Source organism: Phocoena sinus, chromosome X (assembly GCF_008692025.1).
Source record: "Phocoena sinus isolate mPhoSin1 chromosome X, mPhoSin1.pri, whole genome shotgun sequence".
NCBI classification, from domain to species: domain Eukaryota; kingdom Metazoa; phylum Chordata; class Mammalia; order Artiodactyla; family Phocoenidae; genus Phocoena; species Phocoena sinus.
In genome coordinates, this window is record NC_045784.1 from 125874570 (window position 1) to 125885712 (window position 11143).

At 47.0% G+C, this 11143-nt stretch overlaps 1 protein-coding gene across 4 annotated transcripts in view; it reads left to right on the forward strand.

Moving 5' to 3' along the window:
* AFF2 (AF4/FMR2 family member 2) overlaps positions 1-10489 on the forward strand; it is a 495614-nt gene extending 485125 nt beyond the window's left edge. For all 4 annotated transcript variants that reach the window (XM_032620526.1, XM_032620528.1, XM_032620527.1 and 1 more), the window contains 2 exons: positions 1092-1282; positions 5627-10489. In XM_032620526.1, coding sequence (XP_032476417.1) covers positions 1092-1282; positions 5627-5748 — 313 coding nt within the window. In that variant the 3' untranslated portion in view covers positions 5749-10489. The remainder of the gene's footprint in view (positions 1-1091; positions 1283-5626) is intronic.
* The last annotated feature ends 654 nt before the right edge of the window (positions 10490-11143 follow it).

The following is an 11143-nucleotide window of genomic DNA, read 5'->3' on the forward strand; positions in this document are numbered from 1 at the left end:
CTGCAAAGGTAGTTGCCAACAGGTGGCTGGCACAGGGGAGGGAGTGTGAGAAGGGCGCCTCCTGATGGGCAGTCATTCGAAGGCTGGCTGAACGAGGACGGGGCGGGGGCTGGGGGGGGGGGTGTATAGGTCTTGCAGCCACCCAGCCTTTGGGACTGTCCCTGACCCTCCATGCGACGTGCAGCCAGCCGGCGACTTCCTGTTGCTGGCATTAAAGGATTAAACAAAAATCTACCTCCGAACATTGGTGCCGCCCAAAGTAGGAACTCCCCAAACTTCTCTTTATAACCCAGTGTGCAGGTGAACTGCCAGCGATTAACAGCCATCCTGTAGCCACGTCTTGACGAATCCTAAAGAGATATTCGTAATCTTACTTGTTCCAGCTTCCTTAGTATTGCTCCTTGGGGGGCTTTTCAGGATTGCACTTTGCTTGTGGTGGCAACTGTATTTGGAGCAAACTGTCACCGTGGTTTCCACAAAACACTTTGATAAGAGACCAGTATTGCACATCAAGTCTTTTCTAAGTGCCAATATCCATTCTGGCAGCAGGTAGAGAAATCATCATAGCTCTGAGCTGATGCTTTCTCTGGAACATCAGAAGACTTGTTAGATGTATTCAAAGTAAGAGCTACATTTGTGGGTAGAATTAATGCCAGAGGAAGATTCACCCAGCCCTCTGTGTGGTATTTTAAAACAAAGTAGCGATGTGCATGGAGTCATCAGTGGTTCCCAAAGGCAGTCAGACTTCAGGGTTTAAAGTTAGAAAAGGATAAGGATGGCTCGTTCTACAGCCTGGCCCCGTGGCCCCGTGGCCCCGTGTGGGTTGGTCTAATGAGGCAGGAACAGGGTGATAATAAGTTCTCTCTACGCTGGGGCCTCTGGAGAAAGCTACTGTGCTGGCAAAAGCTATAGGATGTCCTCTGAGAGGAGTCGGTGGGATGCGAGAGCAAGCTTCATATATGTTCACCATGCTAAAACTCACTGTGGCAAATCACGTCCTCATGAGGTCCCAGTGTGATGGGGGAGGCCTAGAACGCCGCTGTCACTCTTCCCAAGCAACCTAACAAAGCCTGTCTCTTCCCATCCCCCAGAAACACTCCATCCCCAGTGTCTCTCAACAACGTGTCTCCCATCAACGCAATGGGGAACTGTAACAACGGCCCGGTCACCATCCCCCAGCGCATTCACCACATGGCCGCCAGCCACGTCAACATCACTAGCAACGTGTTACGGGGCTACGAACACTGGGACATGGCCGACAAACTGACAAGAGAGAATAAAGGTATGCTGCTCTGCTCGACCCATTGCTCACGGGCCATGGTGGAGTCAACTTGCTTTCAATGGCTTGAGTTTTCCATGGTGGCCTTCTCTTTCTGTCTGATTTCCAGGGCTACATGAGGGAAGAGGGGGTTAGCTCAGGGCTGACGTGGTGACCAGTTTTTGCTGAGAGAGTGAAAAAGGCCTAGGATTGAGTTCTCCTTTAAAGTTTAAAGTAACTTGAACTATGATGTGTTGGCAGACGTCTGTTTCGCGTTTTCACTCAATGGTAAGGATCAATACAGAGAAACAGAGCAAAGGAGAAAAGAATGATTTGCAAATTAATTGGGATTGAGGCGCTTGGCTTTTTTTTTGGAGAGGTGAGGTTGAACCGAGGCCTTTTACCTTCGTTTTAATCGTCAGCTCCAGTGAGTACATGACAATGTGGCTTTGCAGTCAGAAGCCAGGGCCAAGGCTCAGCTAGTGTTTTTCACCCACTGACACCTGGGATGAAAGATCAGAGCCCTGTTCATGGGAACACATGAGGTTGGCTACAAAACAAATGTGAGGAGAACCCTGCTTCACCAGAGGGTGAGTCAGTGGTCCTCAGCCACTCATGCTGCCATCTGTGACCCTAGCTGTCACACAGGTTCGCCCCAAAGCCGCCTATCCTAATGAAGATGGGAAGTTCAAAGAAACCATACTTTTGCCCTGGCCGTTCAGTTGACTTCGGTGATCCTGGCCCAGCAGTCAGCGACCGACAGACCCACTCTAGTCTAAGTGAGGACAGATGTGGGTCTTTCTGAATCAGACTGCAAAGAGGTGACCTGTGGTTTAGAGCAGTAGAAACATCTGGCTAGGTACAGGCAAGAATTAGCATCTCGCAGGCTGGTGGCTCCTGCTGGGACACGGTATGGTATAAGTTGCATGGGGTGGGCTTGGGTCCCAGACAGTGACAGGACTTTCTTGGAATCAGGCTGGGGCTGCAGGCTACCTAGATGCAGAGGGACGTTCCCGTGGGTTACCGGCCCCTCCTCCTGGCTGCATCTCTATCGCGGCATCACTAAGCGGGCGGGGAGACTGTCCCACGGAACTAGGAAGGGTGCAGATTTTGAAGCCTAGCCATTTAAGCTTGAATCCTGTCAGGCGCTGGCTGGGTGACCTCAGGCAAGTTAACTGAAATCTGTGAGCTACTCCCTAGCTTCCATCTCTAGAATGGATATAATAGGATGATGACGAAACTACCCAGAAGGATGGTAGACATGGGTGGAATAAAATAAGATGTGTAAATCACCTAGCATAAAATACCAAGTGCGAGGTAGAAATCCTACAAAGATTTCTTTCTCTTTCCTTACTCCATATGATGACATATCTATATAATCGAAAGAGTCTGTGGCTATCAAAGCATATTCCATAATTTGGGGACTCCGACCCCTTGACCCAGCTCTAAACTTGCACTGACTCCTAGGGCTATTTGCATGTGTTGGTTCTGTGTGTTCATGCAGTCATTTCTATACGCCAGGTTCTGTACTATTTGTTTTATCATTTGTTGTGTCATTTAGCCCCATTTCCTAGCTGTAGAAACCGAGGCTCAGTGAGATGCAGAAATTCACCCATGGTATCACAGCTCATCATATTGGAAGCAGAAATCGAATCGAGAAATGTCTGGTTTCAGAGTGTGAACTTTTATCCTATAGGATGCACTGCCCATCTAGAGGGCGAGATTAACAACGGGTCCTTGGAGACCTTCAGTGAGCTCCTGTCCTCAGTTATCTGAGTAATGGGCAGTTCTTAACTTGTCCACTTCCCTAGGCTTCTGGAAATCCAAAGACAGCTAACCCAGACAACCAGGCCAATCCAAGGGTTCTAGAATTGCTCAGGAAGGCATAAAGCATCTTAAGTCTTGCCTAGCTTGTCGGCCTCCACTCTTCTCTGTCTTATTTTGTATTGGTAACTGGAGAGCTGTTCAATATTTGTGGATTTCCTTCATAATTGCATCTATTTTCAAAATCTGTTAAAGTAATTCCTTCTAAATTAACCACAGAACTTTCCAGGAGCAATGTAGCGGCTGGGCTGATGTTGGACTCAGATGGTGCTCATCTTGGCCTTAGCACAGTGTGTCAAGGAGTTGTTCAGTTCCCTGACTAATACTGAATCAAAATGACTCTGTCAGTCTACCAGCAGAAAGATGCTACATCCCGCTGGTGTGGTCCTAGGGCTGTACCAGGGGCCGGGGAGAGGACCTAGTTTGGAATCTTCTGTTTAAGGCCCTGAGTTTCACACACTTTGTCATTTCTGAACTGCTTGAAGTGGGGGTTTCTTCCCACATCTGTCTTGTCTACATAGACATGGGGAAACTGAGGCACTTCCCTTTTGATTGGTACTCTGCCTCCCACTGGAGACCACCACGTACCTGCACCTTTTTCCACCCAATCACGCGATGGAGGTGGCGGAGGTTGGCTGTCCCAGTGGAAGGTCTCCACCCCTGCCCCATGTCTGCCCACCTGTACAGCTGCAGATGGCTCATTGCAGAACATTCTGGTTCCTTACCTTCCCAGCTGCTGACGTGAAACACTTATTAAAATGGTGACCCGGGTACCCAATGAAGAGTGCCACCGCAGGGGCTTCCCTGGTGGCGCAGCGGTTGAGAGTCCGCCTGCCGATGCAGGGGACACGGGTTCGCGCCCCGGTCCGGGAAGATCCCACATGCCGCGGAGTGGCTGGGCCCGTGAGCTGCTGAGCCTGCGCGTCCGGAGTCTGTGCTCCGCAACGGGAGAGGCCACAGCAGTGAGAGGCCCGCGTACTGCAAAAAAAAAAAGAATGCCACCGCAGACTTTATACAGAATATCCAGGGGACATCCCACTCACGTTCACTCGACAGCAACTGGGTCCTTTAACATCTCCCTTAATATTGTATTACGGAAGAGAGTATTTTCAATGCCCAAAGTAATTTACTCCCTTATCAGCAGAAATTACTTTTATTGCATAGTACAGGTTAAAAAGTATCACATAATCAAATGAAGCTGATACGCGGAGAAGGAGCCCATATGTTCTACATAACGTGAAGAATCAATGCATTGTTTAGTGAAATACCATCTGCTGGGCAATCGAGCACACATAACCCACGCGTGGAAATTGCTTTCCAAGAAGGCAGGAGAGCATCTCAACCACTTGAAGGTAGTCTCCAGCCTCCTCCCCCGCACCGAGCCAGCACGAGTGATTTCCTCGTGGCAGAGGGAACAGGACACCCAAGAGTTTCCTTCTCACCGAGATCAACGTGGTGCCAGACAGACGTGCAAAGGGGAAGCCTAGCTGCTTTCTAGGCATCATAGAGTTTTTCCCACAGACCTCCCACCCCGCCCCAAAGCAGACAGTCTAAGACTCTGGTCCCACTGCTTAGTAGTAAGGCCTCGGTGCCATTCCTTCCCCGAGTCAGCTGGACGGGAATCGGCCAGGCAGTCTTACCATCCGTGTGCCCGGGGGGGGGGGGGGGGGGGGGGGCAGGGGGAAGTGCTATGAGACAGATCCTTACAGGTCATTTTCCTTCCCTGAAGGAGTAAGACTTACCAAATCAGATGCCTCCTAGACATTTATCTGGCCTTAGAGGCCGATGGCGCTAATGGCTGTCTAGGCTCACCAGCTGTATCTACGTCAAGGCAAGAAACATCGATACTCAGTTCGTTTAGACAAAAGGAAAAGAGAATATTTTCAATTCCGTAACGCATAGAATGAAAAACAGCTTGGTATCATATAGACCATGGCTCCCTACCATTTTGTGTATAAAGACCCCTTTCTAACTATAAATTTATAATATATAAAAATATAGATTCCATATTTTATATAAAATACATTTAGATACATTTTATTTTAGATACGTAATTTGATGTGTGTATTTTCAATACATAAATATATGTTTCTATAAACATATATAAATATACAGACAAATATATTTTATAGGTAATATATGCATACTGTGATATGCATATATCTGATATGATATGATACTGTGATATGTGTGTGTGTGTCTCACAAACCTCCACAGGACTGTCGTGTACTTTTAGAATCTGTCGTCTGAGAAAATATATGGTGATTTGAAAAACCTTACTATGAATTAACAGATTTGAATGAATTTGTGTTTTCTTAACCACAGTAACACAGACTTGATGTATGCTGTGGAGCTTGGGGCACTAACAAAAGATTAAAATAGTAGAGCTTGATATCCATATGGAGTTTGGGTCACCTAGTAGGTACTCTGGACACTTGTGTCGAAAGAATGAATGAATGAACAACGGATAACTTGTCCAGCGCCCGCGTGGTTGTGGTCCTGCTATCGTTCAAAGGCCTGACCGAGGTCTGCTCTGATTTTCAGAATTCTTTGGCGATCTGGACACGTTGATGGGGCCCCTGACCCAGCACAGCAGTATGACCAATCTCGTCCGCTACGTTCGCCAGGGACTGTGTTGGCTGCGCATCGACGCCCATTTGTTGTAGTGGGGTGTGCCCCCGTCTCCAGCACTGGTGGAACTCCACTCATTTGGGAAAATTCTCTTTGATTATGTTTGTTTTTATGCTTCTTTTGATATCTGTGAAAAACAGAAGTCATTGTAAGTGGACACTACACCTTGAGCAGTGTATCTTTTATCACTTAGTCATTTTTCAGTATTTTATATGCATTTCACAGATCCCACCATCCTTTTGTGCTTGATGGAATGACACAGTCCCTACAGTATTGTTTTAAGTCCACACTACCCACAACAAAGAATGGAAAGCAATTGTGAGAACAGGTTCCTGAGAAGTGAAACGGAATGTCATATATAGACATATATATGTGTGTGTGTGTGTGTGTGTGTGTGTGTGTGTGTGTGTGTGTGTGTGTGTGTGTCTATATATGAACGCAGACACAGAGGACCTGCAAAGATTCAAATTTTCAGCAATAGCCATTCCCCAAACTGCACTCTTCTGTCCAGACAAGAACGTATTTCAGAATCCTTTGTTAAACTTTTGCGGTTCCCACAGACTCAGTTTTCAGATGAGAATTTTCATTGTCGAAACCCACTGGTTAGATGTTGTAGCAACATCAGAAAGTCAAATTTAAGAAAATTAATGAGCACGGCAATGCCACTCTGAAATGCAGCCAGAGGACTTTTTAGTTAGTATCCCTTTCCTGATTCCCTAATTTGAAAAACTTCTAGGAGGAGAAGGAGTGGCAAGATTGATGTCGACAACGTTAAGGCATCAGCTGGCATAAATATTTTTGAACTCCATGATTTGAAGCGTAAATCCTCACCCAGCATTCTCTTTGTGTAAAGCTCTCCTTTGGAGGGCAGTTCAGTCAGTGCACGCCCTAGTAGCCAAAAACGCTACACTCCAGTTTTAGAGATGAGAGACGGGAGGGGTCTGGAAACCGTCCAGGGAATGCACACCTCTGCCTCTTTTGCAGTTGGTTGGCGGGGTCTACAACTGGCAGGACTTTTTTTTTTTTTTGTGCTTTGCTCAGATCTCTGGAAACAAAAGTCAAGTCATCACTACCTAGAAGTAAGCGTATACAGTTTGCTTCCTAGTGGCTTTAAAATCTGGACTTGCCCAAGTATTATCCCCATTTTCTATTTTACAGGGTTTCTGTTTCACTTCTTTCTGTTTTCTTCTACCCTTCTTTTCCTTTTTCTTTTCTTTCTTTTTTTTGGGGGGGTGCTCATTAGCTTTTGACGGAAATACAATCACTGACTTTATTCAAGTCTATATTAGCTTGAATCATTTCCATGAAAATCCCGAAGAAAACTTCAAACTCTCTAAGTAGTAGCTAATCTTTTAACAAAAACAATGAGTCTCGGGGTCATGCTTCACCCTAGGGTGGTTTTGACAGAGCCCTGAACATTGGGAACAGTTCCCTTGATTTGGAGATATTTCTGCATCAGTTGCGACTATCCCCACCCCTTTATGATCCTCTGCGTTCATTTTATGTCCCTAAACATCACAATGTAAATATCATCTTTGGTGTTCCAGCTCACTAGAAGAAGAATTCCCCACACGTAGTAAAAACTATCCATACGTTAGTTCCTTGTAATTACCTGCCGGTATCTAATTCCACATAGCCCTTCACCTGCTGAGTTATTGGATTCTCTTCACTGAGTTATGACCAGATAAATAATAGATATACACACACACATGAAAGATGCAAACTTGTATGATTTTGAAAGCAAGTCACGCAAGTCTGTGATAAGAACGGCAAGGGATCACTCCGCACTCTCATTGTCAAGGTTAGCCGTGTCCCCAGTTGCAAAAGAGCCAGACTTGAGCTCCGCTCTGGTCATCTTTGAGTTGAAGGCCCTTTGTTGTATCATAAGGGCTGTGGAAGTTGTCCTCCAATGGCTGAGGCCACGTTGTGAAAAGTTGACAGCTGGGAGCGTCCCAGCAGCTGAACCAGCACTTTTCATGCTCCCAGTACGGTTGAGCTGGACGTTGGCAGTCTCGGCATCAACCCTCACACACGCAGACACACACACAGACCAATGAAACCCGAGAGAATCTTTTCTGAGCCTCTTAAATGAGGAAAATGATCCTATGAACGACTCCGGACACCCAAGGTGGGTGTCATCTATACAAATGAAGCTGATGGCTCTGCAGTGACTCAAGGTCTCTGTGTGTTTTCCACGGCTTATCAGGTAGAGTGCCTGACTATGACTATACGATGAAGCCCGCTGGCTTGCCTTGCAAGTTCAACCTAGACCACGATCCTAGACCATCACGGATTTAGGAGTAGATTCTTCTTGAAATTCAACCTCTGGAAAGTAGACATTAGAATGCTAGGGGCAGTTTCCCGGGGAAACTAGCATATTGCCTCATGAATGAAAGACTCGTAGCTCTAGTTTCAGTGCGTCATCCTATCTACACGGCACACAGCATGGAAGCAGCAGAGCGTCCTGCTTGCTGCCTGATGTGTCACCTCCGGTGGCTAAATGTAAAGTGTGTGCCAACTCAGTGGCACAATGACCAAACCTGACAGGCGAGCTCGGGATCACCACCTGATGATTTAGCAGAGACCCATTTGTAAAGCAGCTTAGAAACCAACTAAACAGGGAGGATGGATTACCTCCCTCTCCCTGGAGGTGGGACGTCTTTCGGTTTCCTGATTGAGGATTGTTGCTATTTGAGGGATTGAGGGGTTTTGTCAAGTAAATCTCTTCGGTGTACCAGTTTGTGGGAGGGATACAAGACACGTGGGTGGCGGTGAGAGATCCTGCCTCGAGACTCTGATGGAGGCTTGGTGAGACGCATCTCACAATAAGCACGTGGAGTTAGGGTAACGGGCAGAGAAACGGGCAGGTCCACCTGAGCAAGCAAGTACACAGAAGGATCTCAGCCCTGCAAACGGGACCCCCGTAGGGCCACCACTATGCCTTCACTTGTCACCCAAGCTCCAACCGCAGAGAGTCTGACAAGTTTGTGTTATGATGTTGGCTTGGCTTTGTATTTTAATTAACCTTGGATTTTTTAGTGGTTTTGTCATATTACTGTCTGAGTTTGGTAGGTAGGATTAATTTGAAAAGAGTATACTAGTGTGGTCCTCGGGGTAGAATTTAGCCATGAGCGTGTTGTTAGCCAGCCTGTAGACTATTAATGACTTAATAATGTCATTGGGAAAATACTAGTAGTTTTCTATTCGGATGACATCAAACGATTCAAATCTCCAATCAATAACCAAGTTGCTTGATTCAAAACCATTGGCTAAAAATGTGTTTTGTTGAGTTTCCAAATGGTGGGTTTTCCTTTGGACATCACCTTGCTAGATTGCATTGGATTGGGTCTTCAGTGGGAAGATACTTGTCCTCTCGGTATCTTTCCCAGAGCTATCTAATTTGGATTGTGTTTTATTCAAATTCGCATCCCGGAGGTTGAAGTTGGAAAATGAAGTTGGAAAGCATTTCTGAAGGCAGAATTGATTTAGCTGTGAGGGAGGAGCCCTCACGTACTTCTCAACAGACATGATAAAAATTTCACCTGCGTGAGTGGCAGGTGGGAGACAGCAAACTGGATCACTGGGTAGGACTACTCAGTAAGGCAATGAACTGCTTGCTTAGAGAGGCATCACTCTCCCCATGGAGAAAATGTGTGGCGAGACGCTAGAGCTACACAACATTGAATGGATGGGTCGATTCCGTGCCCCCAAATTCAGTTCTGTGGGGAACAAATATGGCGCCCGTTGTCGCTTGCTCTGTTATGCGACTGGCGGACTAAATTCTTCTTGGTTGTCGTTGTCGTTGTCGTTGTTGTTGTTCTCATTCCCACTTGCACAGCCTTATTCTCATAATGGAACTCTGATTCATTTGCTCTTCAGTGTTTGCAAACTCCAGCGACAGAACTGGCACCTGTGTATCGATGATCAGCAGTGAGTGACCCTGGCAGGAGGCTAATCGGATAGGCTGGTCTCAGACATTAATCCTACCATCTGATATTTTCGGGGAAAGAAAAAGTATGAGTTCCCTTTCCGTTCCCCTCCTCACAAGTCTAGAAACCCCCTTTCCCAAGAGCATCACGTTTCCCTCTGTAATCCATCAACTCAAAGCAAATTGCATTGTGGGGAGGGCCGAGGCGGGTGGGGCCGGGGGTAGCGGGTAGGGAAGCCCTTCCAGTCCAGGCTGCAGTTCTCGCCCCTTTCTGCTTCTGACCTGAGATGGTAATAACTCCTTCATCAGGCTCACGATGGGTTTAGGGGACACGGAACTGCTGTTCCGATCCATGATCAATCATCGTTCTTCTAAGAGATTGGAGCTTTGCTGTTTCATTAACTGTGCAGTGTAGACTAATGGTGTTTAATAAAAATCATTCAAAATTTCAAACTCTTTTGCCAGTGACCTCAATTTTGTTGGCTCTTTGATTCATACCAGACTCCGCGGAGGGAAGGGGGAGACCCAGGAAGCCTGCTACCAGGCCCCTGGCAGGATGCTGTGGGGAGCACCCCCAGGGCCCACCAGCGCTTGCTGGTGAGCTGCCGCATGCAGACCAGCTGGGAACCCTCCTGAAGAAAGAGTGCCCCCATGGATGCTTGCAGCTGCGGCTAGCCTGTTCCTACCGAGGGAATCATTATTCTCCAGCCTCTGCAGCACGAAGCCAGCTGCCAGATCAGGACCTTAATCGGAATTGCAGGCACTTTACCTGTTTGGTTTTGGCCTGCATCGCTCTCGTAGCTACCAAACAGGGGAAACATCTCAGAGCCTAGAGCCCAGCGGGGCGCGGAAGGCTAGCCAAATGCACCCCAGAAGCACATGCCCTTCTGAGGTTCTGCGGTACTTGGTGACATCAGTGGAAGAGGAGCCCCTGGGCAGGAAGCAGCCTTGGGGAAACCCCCAAAGAGACTGGGTTGGTGCCACGTTGCCCAGATACAGAGCTAGCTTCTCCTTTGATCTGCCCGGCATGCTACCGCTGGTCTACTGCTAAAACGTTTAACAAGCTCTCTGAGAACAGAAAGCACTTGATTTGTAGCATTTGCCAATCTCCATGGTGTAACTGCTCCCACCATGGCTGATTTCCAGCTACTAGGATGTCACTGAACACAGAGCTGGGAAGAGATGTACGCAAAGTTGGGAGTACACGGTACTGACTGCAGCCAGTCAAAGAGGGCTCGGATTTCACAGTTATGTTCTGTGGACACACACACACACACACACACACACACACACACACACACACACTTTAATGACAAACTATTACATCATTTTCAAGTATGAGTCAATCCTCTGGGAAATGTAGATAGGTTTTTGTTTGTTTGTTTGTTTTTTACATCTTTATTGGAGTATAATTGCTTTACAATGGTGTGTTAGTTTCTGCTTTATAACAAAGTGAATCAGTTATACATATACATATGTTCCCATATCTCTTCCCTCTTGCG